This window comes from Trachemys scripta, chromosome 7, assembly GCF_013100865.1.
Source record: "Trachemys scripta elegans isolate TJP31775 chromosome 7, CAS_Tse_1.0, whole genome shotgun sequence".
NCBI lineage: Eukaryota > Metazoa > Chordata > Testudines > Emydidae > Trachemys > Trachemys scripta.
This window is the reverse complement of record NC_048304.1, coordinates 65856566-65874976: the sequence shown is the minus strand read 5'-3', so window position 1 is coordinate 65874976 and position 18411 is coordinate 65856566. Positions and strand designations below refer to the sequence as shown.

Below are 18411 nucleotides of genomic sequence, written 5' to 3'. Positions count from 1 at the left end.
GTAAACTGTAGTGTTCTTAAGAGGAAAAAAACAAGTTAATGACACTCTCAATATTTAAGCAGCCACATTCCTTGGTCAGCTTTAGTTTTTACTGTTGTCCTCTGCTTGTAGCAGGCGTGTACTGTGATAAGCTCAGGCCTTGTCTACACTACAGGGAAAAGTCGATTTAAGCTACGCAATTTGAGTTACATGAATAGCGTAACTCAAGTCGATGTAGCTTAGATCTACTTACCCACGGGGTCCACACTATGCTTCCCGTACTCTTCTCAATCCAGTGGAGTACAGGAGTCGATGGGAAAGCGATCTGCGGTCAATTTAGTGGGTCTTCACTAGACCCGCTAAATCGACTGACCACCGATGCCTCGCTTGCCGCGCGTCAATCCCCCGGTAAATGTAGACAAGCCCTCAGTATAAATGCTAGGTAGGTAACTATACACAGCTGCTGGGAGTGACTCTTGCAGCCTCAGTCAGCAGACTCAGGCTAGCAGGGCTCGGGCTAGCATGCTAAAAATAGCTGTGTAGATGTTGCTATGACATTTGGGGTCAGGCTCTCAAGCCCCACTCCCACCCCTCCCCCACACACACCTTCCATAGGCATCAGAGCCCAAGATTCAGCCCGATCTGGAACATCTGCATTCCTATTTTTAGTACCCTAGCATGAGCCCCACAAAATAGCAATAGTGACCCCGACTGTGAGACTCACTCCCAGCAGCTGTGTAGACATACCCATGGTGTCCTGATTTTCTGTTCTTGGCAGGTAAGGAAAGCAGAAACTGATTTGCAAATAGTATTTTGTTTGTAATTTTTAAATGTGCCCTTTAGAGCTTCCATAAGTACCCTCATGTCGCATGTTGAGTTCTACATGTCCATTTACAGTTACCAAAACTGCAAATCGCTTTTGTATATGCAGATAATACATTTCAAGACACTGCAGCAGCCTTTAAGGAGGCCTGGTGAAGGTGCAGCCCTGTCTGATTTGGGATCTTAAGCAGCTCTTAGTATTTTTATAAAAACTTTTAAGCGTATACATGTCAGAGGATTCCCCAAAAAGTATTTGAAAACCAATCCCACTTCAGTTAAACTACTGATAGTCTTTTGAGACATGATCACACTTAAAACTCAACTGTCTCTTTCACTTTCATAATGTTCATTATGACAATGCTTGCATTTCCATGAGGCTATTGGGATTTCTTAAATGATATTCCCAGTATAGACATGAAAAGACATTCCCAGGGCATTTCCAAATAATTTAATTCTGATTATTTATTCAGAAATAGCAATAAAAAGCAAAAATATACTAGTGAGGAGTATAGTTCCCTGTAGAAACCAAGGACCTAACTGGGAGGTCTGCACAGAGAAGTCTTTCAGAACAGAACCCAAAGACATTAGCTATAACGCTAATGCAAGTTTGCCTAGAAAGAAATTTAGAAGGCTTATACTGATTGCACTATTTTGAGATTTCTCAGTTGATTTCAACTTGATTATAGCCCTGATTGAGTTTCCAGGGAAACCAGTATCTGAATGATTAATGTTCCTTGATGTCTGAAGTTAGTTTTGGTATTTGTTGAACTGTTAACATTTATCAATGTGTTTTACACCCTCTCTTGCTCTCTGTTTAGTTCTCGCTTAGAACCAGTGAGCAATCATTCCACTCCTCAAGGCAGTGGAGCTGCAACCCCTGACAATCATTCCATAATAGATACTGTGAGTGAACAGGATGAAGGAACAATGACACCTCCATCCAAACAAACCACACCTACAACTAGTCCCCGGAATTCCATGAGGTAAATAGTCTGACCATGTCATTTTCTGCTTTCTGAAAGTGAGGGGAGGACAAGACATAAAATGAAACGTGCTTCCTGGAGTGCACTGACATTTTTCAATAGACAGGAGCCTTGAGATAAAACAATTTTCTTGTTTCTTGCAGACCTATTTGAGAAGCACTTCAAATACAAATGTAGTAACAAGATTAGCTTAATTGAGAACAATATAGGAAGCATGAAGTTGAAGTTATGCTGTAGAGATGTAATAAGGAGGCAAATAGACTGCTTTTGTTCAGATGACTAGTTGCACTTGAACTGTAAATGAGAGCAGCTAATACACTGTTTTCAAATTGCTATCAAAAGGGTCCCTGTGGACACAAACAAGAGGACCCCTGAACCAAGAAATGTTGTCATTAAAAAATCCCAAGTGGAGCTTGGAATCCAGATATGTGGTGGAAACCTGCATGGAATATTTGTGTCTGATGTAGAAGATGACAGCCCAGCAAAAGGACCTGATGGACTAGTAACGGGAGACATGATACTTGAGGTAAACTGTGAAGATACAAAATATAGAAGACATATTCCCCTCTAACGTTTCAAATTTTTAAAAAAGCATGTACTTGAGAGCATGTCTGATGGCAGTCCAACAAATTGGTTGTTGCTACTAGATTCCTTACAGCAGAGCACTGCCTTGGCAGGTGTGATAGCTACATGCAGTTGCCCATAGGAACTACATTGTTCTCTTTTAGGTTTCTGTCTTAAAGCATTCTTTTCTGCACTTCATGTTAGGCCTTGCTTCCGCTAAGGGCACTCAGCAAAAGTTCCCCCCACTAAGACCAGTTCATTTCCACCAGTGTTAGTTACCCTGGAAAACCTAGTGCAAATGGACAGCCCTCTCAAACGTTAACAATGTCTAAGTGATGGTATGAGAACTCTGAGTCTGTCTGAAACAATAGCTGTGAGATCTGTGAATTGTCCCCATCATTTCAATGGTGTGTTAAGACTTCAGTCTCATAAGCATTTAAATGGAGGGGAGGGATAGCTCAGTGGTTTGAGCATTGGCCTGCTAAACCCAGGATTGTGAGTTCAATCCTTGAGGGTGCCATTTAGGGAACTGGGGTGAAAATCTGTCTGGGGATTGGTCCTGCTTTGAGGAGGGGGTTGGACTAGATGACCTCCTGAGGTCCCTTCCAACCCTGATAATTCTATGATTCTATAAAATGCCAACAGGAACTATTTCACAGGTGATGATTTTAGCAGAAATGTGCTTATTTTCCATTGTTGGTTGGAGTGGCAACTGGGTCAGGGTGTTGTGGGGCAATTAGTTGTTGGGAAATGTGAAATGACCATTATCAGAAATTAACCTCTTTTTCAGCCACCATTTACCTAGTGTAGACATGGTAAACGGCTTTGAACCACAGTTAGCACAGTTTCATCTGTCTGCAGTGGGTGTTTGCAGTGGTACAGCCACACAGATGGCTGTAATTAGGACAAACTCTCAGTACAGAGAAGACCTCAGACTGCTCTCAGAGGAGAATCATCCATTTCCCAGAACAAAAACTGTCCCGTGACCTACACTGCACTTACTCCTTGTCAGTACAAAAATCTGCAGCACACTGCAAGAGTAACAACTGCAGCAGCATACAAAAAATTGGATTAGTATGAAAACCCTAAATTGCCCAAAGAACTCTGTGCTGATTGGAACAGAATGTTGAGGGGAAGGAGTACCCCATGATTTTGGGGTCCCTCCCCATAGCTTGGGCCTAATATACCACTGAGAGCGCAGGGCCTTGGTTATAACTCTCACAATTAAATATTTGGCAATCACTGGCAGTACACGGAGGCTTATCTTTGCTAAAGACAGGGAGTTTAGAGTACAAACCACACATAAGCCTGAAGTACCAGTGTTGGTGTACATGTACTAGGAGTTGAGAATTACTGTTCTAGAGGGTAGTAGGCTCTAGATGGGAAATCTTGAGCCCAGACTCTGTAGATGGGATACAACAGCCGTTATGAACTGCAGGCCCTCTCCCCGTTTTGGGCGGCAGGGGGGAAGAGTGTGAGGGAAGCAAGAAGAAGGGATGATCCGTGTAACAGAGAAGGTTGGTCGTGCCCTTGTGACCTTGGGCAACCCGTTAATCTTTCTGTGCCTTGTTTTTTCCATCTGTGAAATGGGTATATTTCCCTACCAGACAGGGGTGTTGGGAGGATAAATACATTGTTTGTGAGCTGCTCAGATACTACTGTGATGGAATCCATGTGAGTACTTTGGGAGATGTTCCCATTGTACCCGCTTAATCCTGGATACTCGTCCACATGTAGGAGGTGTGCAGGGTTTGTTTTTAAGTTTTACACCTTGATCTGCCTAGGAATCCTAAAATAAAAATCATGGACTGAACAGAAACACTGGATTTATGGTTTATTAAAACAATCTGTACCCCACTAACCTCCTCTTTTTGTCCTCTGACTGCAGAGGTGTTAACGCCACTCAATCTTGAATAGTATTTTATAATATGTGCTCACTACTTATGCTAACAATCTGTTCCACCCTGCATTTTGCTGTGATTCTGGGAGTACCTTTCCCAGACCTGAAGAAGAGCTCTGTGTCTCGCTTGAAAGCTTCTGTCTCTCACCAGCTGAAGTTGGTGCAGTAAAAGAGATTACAGCCATGTCTACAAGATTATGCATGTACGCATACAGCCAGCGCATTGTGGGATGGCTCCTGAAAGCCATAACAGTTGACATAAGCAACATACTGTCTACACTGACACTGCGTTGACCAAAGTACATCGACCATGACTCTCTGCTGCTCGGGGAGGTGGTGGTACAATCAGCGTAAAGATGCGTTGACGGCGGGAGCCAAATTTAAGCGACGACGTTTCCATACATAACACTGTAGTGTAGATCAGGCCTACCTCACCCACCTGGTCTTTCTAGGAATCCTAAATAAGATCTCCTTGGAATCTTGTGATTTTCTGCTTTTGTGTCTGGAACAGCTAAGGGAATATGGTGGCTTTTTCCCTTTTTGTGTATATCCACTGCGTTTTCTTCAGGGATTTTTTAAAAATTCTACTCTCTGTCTCAGTACTGGATATTTTAACTGGTGCCTACGCTAGTTTGTATCGTGCTATGGTGAGTTTTCCTTTTACACACGTACAGGCCATTGGGAGAACCAAACTCCCACTTCACATGCTTCCTCAGGCTCCACTCTAATCTTACAATCTATTAAGATACAACATCAGCTCTGAGACCTCATGAGTTTTGGGTTTTTCTGTATTTTACAGTATGGATCTGTTGATATGCGAAATAAAACAGCTGAGGAAGCCTACCTTGAAATGCTGAAGCCAGGAGAAAATATAAGAGTAAAGACTCAGTACAGAATAGAAGAATTCAACAAGATTAAAGAGTTACCTGGAGATGGATTCTATATCAGGTATTAACATGTCCATTAAATAGCTTAGTGTCTTAACTATTTTGCCAGCAAGAATCACATGTAACTGCAAATAATTTAAAAGTAAAGGACCATACAAAGCTGCTAGAATAGTATGCTGACCATTGTATGCAAGGGGTCAGAGAGGCAGCAAATTTCGGCTTATGTTGGAAATTCAAAGCACGATGCCCTATCTCGGCTAGCCCTTGATTCTTTGCAATTGCTGAAAGTGTGCAACCTATATCCCAAGTGTAGCTGCCTACTTCACTGTGGGTACATGGGCATGTAGAATGTTAGAGACCAACTCCAGCAGAGAGTCATTTATTTTCCTCACTATCTATACGACTTGCTTCACTTGAGATGGTGGAGCTTCATTTATAGATTCTATTTATGTCTCTCTTTGCAGAGCACTTTATGATCGGCTGGCAGAGGTGGAGCAGGATTTAAACTTTAAGAAGGATGACATTTTGTATGTTGATGATACTCTACCACAGGGGAACTTTGGTTGCTGGATGGCTTGGCAGCTGGATGAGAATGCTCAAAAGCTAGAGAGAGGACAGATTCCCAGCAAATATATGTAAGTGACCTCAGTGATAAAGTGCTTCTTAAAGTTCCTGAGTGATGAGCTATAAACAAAAAAGAACCGGGTTTGAGTCTTCAAAGCTGTGTGATTCCTGTGAGGTATTAGTTTCCTAGAAGTGTTATTTTAGGGGTGGCATGTTTTAATAACATCTAATTAAATAAGATGTTATGTCAAGTCATTTTTAGTGCTGATAATAGTAACCTCCTAAAAGTGGAAAGGACACACAGTACTGTGCTGTGAAAGAAGATTCAGGCAGTAACCTAACTGACTTTACACAGAAATATCATCTAAACTGGGGGTGTCAAACTCATTTTTAGACAGAGCCACTCGCTTTTGAATTATGATCTGTGTAAAGTTAGGACTGTGTACCCAAAACAATCCACTATTACCAAAGGGAAATATTCACCAAGATCAAGGGCAGAATATGATCCTTATTCAGCCATTAAATTTTTAGCTGCTTAGTGCAGTCACATTCAGTATCACTCAGCAGGCAAATCTCACCTTTTAAGATCACTGCTATTTCTGCCCTTCCTTTCTCTCCTTTCATCATAAGAACTTGTAACCAATTTTGACAATAGAAGCTATGCTAATGCATAGGATAGCTGTTACATTTGAAAGCACAGTATAGACATAATTATCCTCACACTGTTCCTGTGAGATAATTAAGAAGGAATTGACCCCATTTTGCAGACAGAAAGAGATCTACTGTGTGTACAGTAAGTTTGCTTCCATTTTAAATACAACTGCATGATAGTAATTTTGTGTTGGAATGTTAAACAAAACTAGTCACTTAGTTTGCAGAAACAATAATGGCAATACAATGTGCCTCATCTTATAACCAAAAATGTGATACCTTCCATTCTGTCTATGTAGGGGGAGATTGACTTTCACTGGGAATTAGGGGCCTAATTACCTTTAAAAATCTCCCCCAAATTTCTCAGCCAGAATTTGTCAAGCTCTTTCTAGCACTATTATATTTACCCACATTCTAGTGTCCCTAAAGAAAGGCCCAGAAAATCAGACTCAAGATATATAATATATGGGATATATTCTTCCAGTGTTGATCAATAGTAGTTTCAGGTTATGGATATTCTGTTGATGCTGCTTGAGATCATTTGGCAATTGCCCTAGACAAGTTTTCCTTAGTGATGATACATTTTTCTTTTCTTTTGTGAAGAATGGCTCTTAAAATCCCTATGTGTTTGTGCTAACCTGAATACAATTATTCAATCCATTTCACTGTAGGATGGACCAGGAGTTCTATAGGAGACACAGTATGTCTGAGGCTAAAGATGAAAACAGCTCCACTAAGACTTTGTCAGCAGCAGCTCGAAGATCATTCTTTAGAAGAAAACATAAACACAAGCGTAGTGGTTCCAAAGATGGAAAAGATTTACTGGCTCTTGATACAATCAGTACAGACTCCATTCCTTTCTTGGATGGCAAGTGCCTTTGTTATATTTAGTTTTCTTAAGGCTATGAAAAAACACCTGAGAGAAGTGTGGTTTTCTGATTGATCTGCATATAAACACTGGAGAATTATCTGTGTCCTATGACACTCATTGTCCTCAGGCACCAACATAGGCATTAAATAACAAGCCAGATCATCATCTCAAATTAGTGCTTGTAGTTTCTTAATTTAAAAAGGAAAAAGTCCATCCCCTGATGTATGAATATTAAAATTTAACCTTTTGAGCAGGGTTGGCAAAAAAAAAGCCTTTTGACATTTATGCCACCAGCATAGTTTAAATCCTTTAATTCCATCTTCTCATAACAGGACTACAGGCCCTTTGTCCATTGCCAAAGATTTATGTTCAAACCTTTTGTAAATAGTTGTGTGTCCTTTATTTATCTGAACAATACTGCAAAAAAAATTTTAATTGTGCATAAGTGACTTTTTTGTTACTCTTTTTAGATTCTGTGAGTCTGGCTTATCAGCGTGTACAGAAGGTGGATTGTACCTCTCCCAGGCCCGTACTCATTCTAGGACCATTACCTGATGCTGTGAAGGACATGCTAGTCAAAGAATCTCCTGGAAAATTTTGCAGATGTCCCCTTGGTAAGTGTACAAGTAATGAGAGCAATTTTGTGTGTTTTGCCATGTAACGTTTATTTGTACTTGTAGAAATAACACAATCATCTGGCGTAACAACTGGATTAAAGGGTAGCACAAAGATTCTAGGAGGGGGAGGAAAAAGCAAGACTGTGAAATTCTATCCTGTAAATCTTGTTCTGTAGTTAAGAAATATAAATGAACGAAGTATCAATTTTTGTTCTCTGAAACAGAAGTGATGAAAGCTTCCCAACAAGCCATCGAACGTGGAGTGAAAGACTGTTTGTTTATAGATTACAAACGAAGGAGTGGACATTTTGATGTGACAACAGTAGCTTCAATAAAGGAGATAACAGAGAAGGTGATTGTCTCTTTATGGTATCTTCTCTTGCTCTCCAGTTCACTGTAAAATTTACAGATGTTTATTATATACTGTATTTCCTGAAAAAAATTGTACTAGTGCTGATATTGTTCTGTTTCAAAAGATTACCAAAGAATTGTTCCCAGGGCATTTTCTTCTTGAGAAAAAAATGGTAATTTAATATAAGTGCAGTTACCTTGTTTCATCGTGTCGCTATTTAAAGACTCTTTTATAATCCTAGGTATAGAGAAACTGGTTGTGTTAGTGATTCTTTAAGTCATCTTAATATTAGTTAAAAAAAGAAATTCTGTGCATTGCATAGTTTGAATTAACTTTTTATTTTTAAAAATATTTGTAAATACTTTGTTTTTTGACACTGCTCAGATTGCATAAAATTTGCCAGTGGATAAACACTGCAAGAAAGAAACCGCTAAACGACTTTAACAGAATTAAAATGTGTTCTGTCAAACCAGATATATACTCTTACTGCTTAAGGAGTAGAGCTGCATATTTGGTCTAGTTAGGAGATATGAAAGACTATTTATTTGTTCTTAAAGACAAAAATGAATGAATACCTAAATCCTTTATCGCAGTAGGTTTGAGATTAATTTATTCTCAAATATCCTCAAATAAATGCCTGTTCTATTAATAGATTTTTTTGGTACTCTAAATGGGGTTTATTGTTTTATGTATTTTTGTCAGCTTAAGGATTGATAAATCCTTTACATACAATGCACTTTGTAGTTACTGCCACAACATATTTTATGTGTAAAAGGAGTTGAAAATATGCTTAATGGCCTGTCATATAAATGTAAAGCAGAAATTTCATTGAGTTACTGGGGTTTCACTGGGGGATTAATAGGATCCTTGTAAGTTTGCTTATGCTTTCTATCCAAATATTTGTTTTTAGGATTGTCATTGTCTATTGGACATTGCTCCTCATGCCATTGAACGGCTCCACAGTGTTCATATCTACCCTATTGTCATCTTCATTCGATACAAAAACGCCAAGCAAATCAAGTAAGTGAGGAATATAGCTTACGGCCACTTGTTTTGTTATACAATAATAGTTTGTATAGTCCGTTTCATTGTAGTATCTCAGAAAACCTTTATAAATGTGAATCAATTAAGTCTTGCAACTCTCTTGTGAGGTAGGTAGACTTATCACCATGCAACAGAGGGATAAAATGAAGGGACTTCGGTAACTTACCATGTTTTGATATAAAGCATATTAAGTAGTGCTGTTGATGAATCACAGTTAACTCATGTGATTAACTCCAAAAATTAATTGTGATTAATCGCACTGTTAAACAATAGAATACTAATTTCCATTTATTAAATATTTTTGGATGGCTTTTCTACACTTTGAAATATATTGATTTTAGTTAAACACAGAATACGAAGTGTACCATGCTCACTTTATATTATTATTTTTATTACAAATATTTGTACTGTAAAATAAATAGTATTTTTCAGTTCACCACATACAAGTACTGTAGTGCAATCTCTTTATCGCAAAAGTGCAACTTACAAATGTAGATTTTTTTTTGTTACATAATTGCATTAAAAAACAAAGCACTGTAAAACTTGAGAGCCTACAAGTCTACTCAGTCCTACTTCTTGTTCTGCCAGTCGCTCAGAGAAATAAGTTTGTTTACATTTACAGGAGATAAGCTGCCCGCTTCTTGATTATAATGTCACCTGAAAGTGAGAACAGGCTTTCGCATGGCACTTTTGTAGCTGGCATTGCAAGGAATTTACATGGCAGATATGCTAAGTGTTTGTGTGCCCCTTCATGCTTCAGCCACCATTCCAGAGGACATGCTGATGATTCTCATTAAAAAAAAAATGCATTAATTAAATTTATGACTGAACTCCTTGGGGGAGAATGGTATGTTTTCTGGTGTTTTGCCTGCATTCTGCCATATATTTCATGTTATAGAAGTCTCAGATGATGACTCAGCACATGTTCATTTTAAGAACACTTTCACTGCAGATTTGACAGGTGATGAAAATGAACATGCATCGGTCCTCACTGCTTTGGATCGTTATCTAGCAGAACCTGTCATCAGCATGGACATGTGTCCTCTGGAATGGTGGTTGAAGCATGAAGGGACATATGAATCTTTAGCGTATTTGACACATAAATATCTTGCAACACCGGCTATAACAGTGCCTGTTGTCACTTTCAGGTGACATTGTAAACAAGAAGCAAGCAGCATTATCTCCTGCAAATGTAATCAAACTTGTTTGTCTGAGCAATTGGCTGTACAAGAAGTAGGACTGAGTGGACTTTCTAGGCTCTAAAGTTTTACATTGTTTAATTGTTGAATGCAATTATTTTTGGTACATAATTCTACATTTCTAAGTTCAACTTTCATGATAAAGAGATTGCATTACAGTACTTGTATTAGGTGAAGTGAAAAATACTATTTCTTTGGTTTTTTACAATGCAAATATTTGTAATCAAAAATAAATATAAAGTGAGCACTGTACACTTCATATTCTGTGTAGTAATTGAAACCAAAATATTTGAAAATGTAGAAAATATTCAAAAATTTAAATAGTTTTCTATTATTGTTTAACAACGTGATTAATTGTGATTAAACACAATTAATTTTTAATTGCATGATTAATCACGATTAATTTTTTTAATTGCTTGACAGCCCTAATATTAAGTTATTTGTCTTCAAGTAAACAGTGCTTAGATGCTAATGAAGGCCCAAACATGAATTTTGAAGCGCATCTATTTAAATAAAAAGCCACCACCTCTTTTAAATATAACCAGAAAATGAATCAGATGTAGTAAAACTCTGTAAAGCTGTACTAGCTATTGGCCAGATTTTCAAAATATAAAGAAACTGCTGCTGTTGAACACTCTCTTGAAAAGTTGGCCAATAGCTCTTACAGCTACTGTTTTAGAAAACCAAATTAAATATAATAATATTGTGAAAGATTGAACTGTTGACACAGGAAGTCATGATTTCTCAGTGCTCATCAAAATTAGGTGTATTAGCACATTTCCATTGGGAGTACCTGTCCTGGGCATCAAAAGTTTAATAGGATTTTCAAAAGCACGTAAGTGATTTAACACAGGTCTCATTAATTTTCAGAGGGATCTGTGCTCCTAGATCAATTAGATGCTTTTGAAAACCACCCTAATAACTAGGACACTGTCTACAATAACACCAACACTGGCCTAGCTTGCTGTATTAGCTCAGCATTGCAAAGGCAAGCTATCTCCCACTTCTATCTGCTTTTTACCATTTCAAACAGAAACTCGCCTTTACTCACTAATACCTAGGAGAGCCTCTGTTTGTTAGGGCTCTGTACCTACCTAGCCCAGTTGCTACAGTATCCAAAGTGTGATAGCGAAAACGTCGGATCTTTGTTTCATACTTACGAGAGCATTTTCTAGAGATGGGCTTGAACAAATCCATGGATCTAAATGCTCCTGATGCTGGAAAAATGTTGATCTGGAGGAGGACTTTACAGCTTGTCCCTAGTTTTCCCCCCTCTGTTACCCCTCCCTCCCAATTTGTATCATGAGATTCTCCGTTTGTTTGCAAAGTTTAATAAATGAATTTACATTTTAAGTCCTTTGATAGAGCAGTTTCTTTAATGTTGCTTTGATTAAAGTGTTTTTTCAAAGTGTAGGATGATCTGAGACGTCTGAAAATATCCCTTAAAACTGGAAAAGTTGGAGGTTTTTTTCTTTGCTTTCACTGACTGAATTTTTGCTAATGTTATGCTGTGTTTCCTATTACAGCAATTCATATGCCTTGGCTATCACTTAACCTTATATTACTGGTAATATTACACTGAATCTCCAGATGGCGCTCTCTGTATGCTTGAAAATTAATCTGAGGCTTGGACATTAGATGAATTACATACAGTTATGGTAGAGTCTGTTGAAAGAATAACTGTTAAGCAAATGTTTTCTTTTCTTACAGAGAGCAGAAAGACCCAATCTTTCTGAGGGACAAAGTTACACAAAAACATTCCAAAGAACAATTTGAGACAGCTCAAAAAATAGAACAGGAATATAGCAAGTACTTCACAGGTTAGTATTTACCATCATCACCATTTCAGTAAGAATACAGTAGCAGGTCGTTCCACTTAAACTATGTTTCAAAAGAGCCTTTAGTACGTAGCAGGTTTTTTGTATTTTTTCTCTCCCTTGGTTCTGGTCATGTTTGTGCTCTGATTCTTTTTAAAGAGAGAATAGATATAGATATAGATGGATATATATATATATATATATTTTTTAAAGTCACAGGTGCTTAGTCTATAACAGGGGTGGACAAACTTTTTGGCCTGAGGGCCGCATCGGGTTTCAGAAATTGTATGGAGGGGTGGTTAGGGGAGGCTGTGCCTCCCCAAACAGCCAGGCATGGCTCAGTCCCCGCCCCCTATCTGATCCTTCCCCCCGCTTCTCGCCCCCTGACCTCCCCCTCCCCCCTGAGACTCCTCCTGCTCTCTGTTCCCTGACCACCTCTGGACCCCCCCGCCCCTAATTGCCCCCCACCGCCCCATCCAACCCCCCCTCTTCTTCCTGATTGCCCCTCGGGACCCCTGCCCCATCCACCCCTCCCACTCCCTGACCGCCCCCAGAACCCCCGCCCCGACTGCCCCCCACCGCCCTATCCAACCCCTCCTCTCCTTCCTGACGGCCCCCCACCCCAACCCCGGGACCCCTGCCCCATCCAACCATCCCTTCTCCCTGACCACCCCCGGAACCCATGCCCCCATTCAACCCCCCTGTTCCCTGCCCTCTGACCGCCCCCACCCCTATCCACACCCCCGGCCCCTGACCATCCCCCGAACTCCCCTGCCCTCTATCCAACCCCACTCCCTGCCCCCTTACTGCGCTGCCTGGAGCACTGGTGGCTGGCGGCGCTACAGCCGCACTGCGCAGCATAGAGCACCAGGTTAGGCCAGGTTCTGCAGCTGTGCTGCCCCAGGAACTTGCAGCCCCGGTGCCCAGAGCATTGCACCCGCGACGCAGTAAGCTGAGGCTGCGGGGGAGGGGCCAGGGGCTAGCCTCCCTGGGCAGGTGCTCAGGGGCCGGGCAAAACAGTCCCGCAGGCTGTAGTTTGCCCACCTCTGGTCTATAACATGGAGTTTGGTTTTAGTATTTAGAGTATCTTCTATATACTATAATGACCTCTCAAAATGACCCATAGTGGCACAAATGACCCAGTATTGGGAGCATTATGGTGAAACTACATGAAGTGTAAGTGTTATTGATGGGAATGATGTGACTGTTGCCATAACATTACAACATGCATAGATTTTTTTATTCCTGCTATAGTATGATGTATTGGCCTAGTTCCCGCACCCTATCTGACCCTCCCTCCTGCTTCTTGCCCCCTGACACCTTTCCCCCTCCTCCCCCCCACCAGACCCCTGCCCCATCCACTCCTTCTGCTCTCTGTCCCCTGACCACCTCTGGATCCTCCACCCCTAACTGCCCCCCGCCGCCCCCTCTTCCTTCCTGACTGCCCCCCACGGATCCTTATCCCATCCAACCACCTCTTCTCCCTGACTGCCCCCAGATCCCCTGCCCCTAACTGCCCCCCACCACTGCTCCCCACCGCCCTAATGTCAGAAAGCTATAATGGGATTTAATGGCTTTGGGATAATACATATTGATATGACATGTTACAGTGGGGTTTAAGAAGGCGGGTACACCGTTGTTGGAATTGAACCATTATACATAATCATATCAGAGGTCTGTTTTAATGGCATAGCTCATAATATGAGCCCCTGAACATATGAGGAATGTTTTCTAACATATTTTACCCGAGACAGTGCTGCAGTACTTAAAGGATACTTCAGCTCGTTTCAGTGCACCAAATTCTGCATAAACTCATAACAGTCAGGCTGAAATCTCAGTACCATAGAAGCGAATGGCCCCAACATTACACAAAAGCATGAAGTGCTTATAATAATAATAATTCCTAGCCTTTATGTAGAGCTGTAGTCCTTAATGTTTCTTTTAATTTAGAAGAAATTCTACTGCGATTTTTTTTTTTTTTTTACAGAAGTGGCTTTACACACACACACACACAATATACTGTATCTTTAGGGACGGGTCTGTCTCTCCATAAGAAGGTATTACTATTGCATGTTGAGAAAAGTCACAAATAATTAACAATGGCAGTTTTCCAGCTTATTACATAAGAGAAGTACTCCATTTTCAAAGAAGTGACCATGAACCTTGTAAATGTGCACATAACTAAACACATGCTATCCTCTGCTCCTTGTGTGTGGGTGTTGCACCCACTTGTTGCATATTTTCTTAACTGAGGCCCAATCCTGTAACAAACCATGTGTGACCAGAGACTCATTGCAAGATGAGGGGCCTTAAAATGTAAGTTCTTTGAGGCATGGACTTGTACGGTGCCTAGCAGTTTGGGTGCCCCAATTTGATGCTCCTGGATGCTACTGAGACAGAACCAAAACAGCTGTGTTAAAACTGAATTATACTTTTGACATACTAAAAATTCCCAAGCTAAGATTCAGTGCTTAACTGACATGGCAGTGTTCTGAGAAAAGTGTTTAGTTTAAGCATAGAGCGATATGTAATCTTGCACACAATAGCTTCTTCTCCCTGGTGTGAATACCTAGAGGTCTGAACCCTGGGGCTGCTTCAGTAACCAACTCTTTTTGGCTAATAGCCCATTCAGGCCATCTTTAGTTCAGAGACTGCACACTTGGTTTGATCTGTATTGCGTTTTAAATGCCCTTTTGCCATGTACAGACCTGTCATTTTTTGAGTCAGTGCATTCTACTTCCAAATTCTCCTGGTGTTGATATGGCACAGTGTGCTGCGACAATTAGAATACATTTTTGTTTAAGTGGTATTCAGTTCTAAGCTGAGAAGAGGAAAAAATGTCTGCCTCTTGCTATTTTTTCCTATTACTCTAGACTAGCGTTAACTGTGGTCACAGAGGCTTTTTCAGGCACAACTATTAAGACATGTAAGTCACTCTTTAATGTTTTAAAGCTCCCATGGCCTGCTCTCCCTTGTCTACACTGATTTCCCCCCCACACACACTACTGATGTTGCAGCTGAACAATTGCTAGAGCAAGGACCAGCAGGCAGGACATTAAGAATAATGTCAATACCGGGAAGGCCCAAGCTTTGGGATTATTATTATTATGGTTAAATCCCATTTCCTGTTCCTAACTGCCTGCTCTAGTTATTTTGCATGGCTTTAGAGTCGTGGGCAAAGTTTATTTTAGTGGGTAGCACCATGATGCAAAACTCTGGCTGTTAGTTCTTGAGACTGAGCTCTCCAGGACGGATTTCTCAACAAGAAGGCCCTTGCCTTTTGAACATGTTCTGCTTGGCATTCCGCCCTCGCTGAGTTTGGCATGTCTACGAACACTATGCACGGTATATTTATGGCTATTTGCGTCTCCTCTTCCCCCCCCCCCCCCCCAAAAAAAAACTCCAAACAAACAACCCAACGTAGTTCTCTCAATTTGCTTCTCCTCTCCCCCTCTCCCCCAAAAAAAACAAAAACCAAACAAACAACCCAACATAGTTCTCTCAGTAAGTTTGTGGTGGCAGCAACGGTGGTTTTATTTAGCTCAGCCCTATACAATTAATTTTAAATATTTGTAAACAGCACCTAGTTGCTACAGCTATAGTTTCTATTACTATATAAATATTAAACCTTGAACACCCCTTGCTCAACAGTGTGGGTTTATTATTATATAATGGGGTTCTGGCCAGCTTTAGGGGTAATGAACAAATTCTGCTACCTGCCTCTGAAAATAGCAAGCAAAGGACTCAGTAACAAAATGGTTGTCTTAGTTGATTATATCCAGGGCTCTGACTGCCTTCCTTTGTCATTTTAAGGGTTAGCAGGAGCATCTGCATATTAAATACTTAACCTCTCTGCTCTGTTTATCATTGTTATTGTTTTACCCACATTCATGTATCTGCCAGTTATCCAAGTGGTTAATTTATGCACGGTCTGTTGATAAATACTATGTAGGAAAATACCTGGCTAAGAATTGCTTTTTCCAGTGCCTGATGTGTGTGATTGAGGTGTTCTTTATTTTTGTAGGTATTGTCCAGGGAGGAGCCCTTTCAAGCATTTGCACTCAGATTATGACAACTGTTGATCAAGAACAAAATAAAGTCCTGTGGATTCCAGCTGGCCTGCTATAGATATTTGCCGTGAAACTCTTCTATGGATGTAACTAACAGTTGGCTTTTCTTTTTGTCCAATGGACACTGTCCATTTTTATCTCTATAGAGATATAAATGATTGATTTATGAAGGGGATTGATACACTGAACAAAAAACATCCACAAGGTGTGCTGGAAGAGAGAGATCACTTTATCAGAAGAACTTGTATTTTATGGTTTGCTTTTATACAAAACAGAATGGGATAGAACGTAGGTGTACTTTTTCATAAGAGATTAATTTAGTGATGCTGCGAAACAAAAACCCTTTAGAATGACAAGTTTACAAAAACCTTTTCCAAGTATTTGGTTGTTGATGTTTACTTGAATGTCTTTTTTTTTTTAAGTTTGTTTCCTTTCCCCCAAATGAGGCATATCTCCAAAATGGAGTGATGTTTTTACATATGAATGAAATGGTTGTGGGCAGTGTGCTTCTACCTTGCAATTCTGACCATTTCCGAGCACACTGTTGACATGACTACCGGGTAATCACATGGGTTTTGTGAACGGTACATTTTGGGAGTGAGCTCAGAAGGAAGTGCACTCCTCTACAGGGCAGACCACTGTTGATAAAATACAAACGCTTGTCTGTCAAAGATACTGTTTTTCGTTTTTATGCATGGATCGAATATTTAAACATCATAATATATCTGATCAATCTAAACTTAATGTGTGTTGAGAAATATTTTTTGGTTGTTGGGCCTGGATTAAGTAGAGATGGGAGAGTCAATAGCTAGGCCTAGCATGCTGTGTTTGTCACTTTTAGAGACTGTAAATATTGAAAGCTTATGTTGGTGCAATTTTGCAGGGTAATTCTTAAGCATTGTACTTCAGTGTGTAGCATTCACATAGATTTTTATTTAATATAAGAACAGTCACAGTTTTAGGGCTTTGATTAAAAGCCTTTAGGGGAGGTACCATAATTGTTAGTGTTGTCACTGTCAACAAATAAGCAATCGTTTAGTTTTGGTTACAAGACTTATGTACCCATTGTACCAAACTCCATTGTATCAGTTCCCTTTTTGTTTTTGCACTTCTGAGTCTGTGTTCCTAACACAAAGTTTGTTTTTGTCTCTTTTTAACTGTATGTCATGTTTGTAGATACTGTACTTCAGTTGTTCTTTTGAAGTAGAACTGTTTCTCGGTGACTGTTCCTAACATTTCATTATGTAGCAAGAAGTATTTTGTAGTTTTACCCAACATTGTGTAGTTTTGCTTTTATTTGCAATTTTTTTAATTAAAAAAGGGATTCTTCTTGTACAGTTCTTCAAAGAAAAATTTGGTCCTAAATTTTAACTTCTGTTTTCCAGATACTGTTTTTATAGTTCAAAGTACTTTAAAAAAAATAAATATAGGAAATGTATTGATGAATTACTGGTAAAAATACTTTACATGTTGAGGGACAGCAGTTATATTTTTTTTAAGTTGAGATCAGAGATGGACTCTAATGGTACAATTGAAACAGACAGGTACAGTTCTGACTTGGATTTTCTGTACTAAAAATAAAAATGTCACTTTGTATAAAAAAAAGTAAAGAAACTGATTACTGTGTTAAATGACAGTCAATTTCTAGAACTTGACTTGTGCATAAGAACTATTTATATATTGTACATTCTCACTTTTTACTTGAGACATATGGAGCCAATTTTAGTTCTTGTACTCATAACATTTGCACATATAAAATCTTCATTCTGTAGACTGAAATTGACATGTGTGCTCTGTACACACAGGTTTTCTCCACAAAATAGATTCTGCAGGCATAATTTGTACGCTTACCTCCAATTCCCTGGGTTTTCAGGGTGTTGGCAGAATTCAGACTTGTCAATAGATGTTTCAAGGATATATTCCTTTCTGAAGCACCTGCCAATTGAGATAACTGATGAAAAACTGTCCCTTACCTATATTTTTTATAAGTAAAACATTAATATCAATTAATCTAACCAAGTTTTCATGTTCTGCAGTAGGCCATCACATGTCTACCAAACTGGTGATCCATTTCCCAGGCCTGCACAGGAT

At 39.7% G+C, this 18411-nt stretch overlaps 1 protein-coding gene across 1 annotated transcript in view; it reads left to right on the top strand.

Annotated features, from left to right (window-relative positions):
* The window catches only part of DLG5 (discs large MAGUK scaffold protein 5), a 194562-nt gene extending 176628 nt beyond the window's left edge, over positions 1–17934 (top strand). Inside the window, exons 24-33 of the mRNA XM_034775542.1 lie at positions 1620–1784; positions 2127–2310; positions 5048–5196; positions 5600–5770; positions 7022–7218; positions 7692–7835; positions 8063–8190; positions 9101–9210; positions 12144–12253; positions 16275–17934. Coding sequence (XP_034631433.1) covers positions 1620–1784; positions 2127–2310; positions 5048–5196; positions 5600–5770; positions 7022–7218; positions 7692–7835; positions 8063–8190; positions 9101–9210; positions 12144–12253; positions 16275–16378 — 1462 coding nt within the window. The 3' untranslated portion in view covers positions 16379–17934. The remainder of the gene's footprint in view (positions 1–1619; positions 1785–2126; positions 2311–5047; positions 5197–5599; positions 5771–7021; positions 7219–7691; positions 7836–8062; positions 8191–9100; positions 9211–12143; positions 12254–16274) is intronic.
* The last annotated feature ends 477 nt before the right edge of the window (positions 17935–18411 follow it).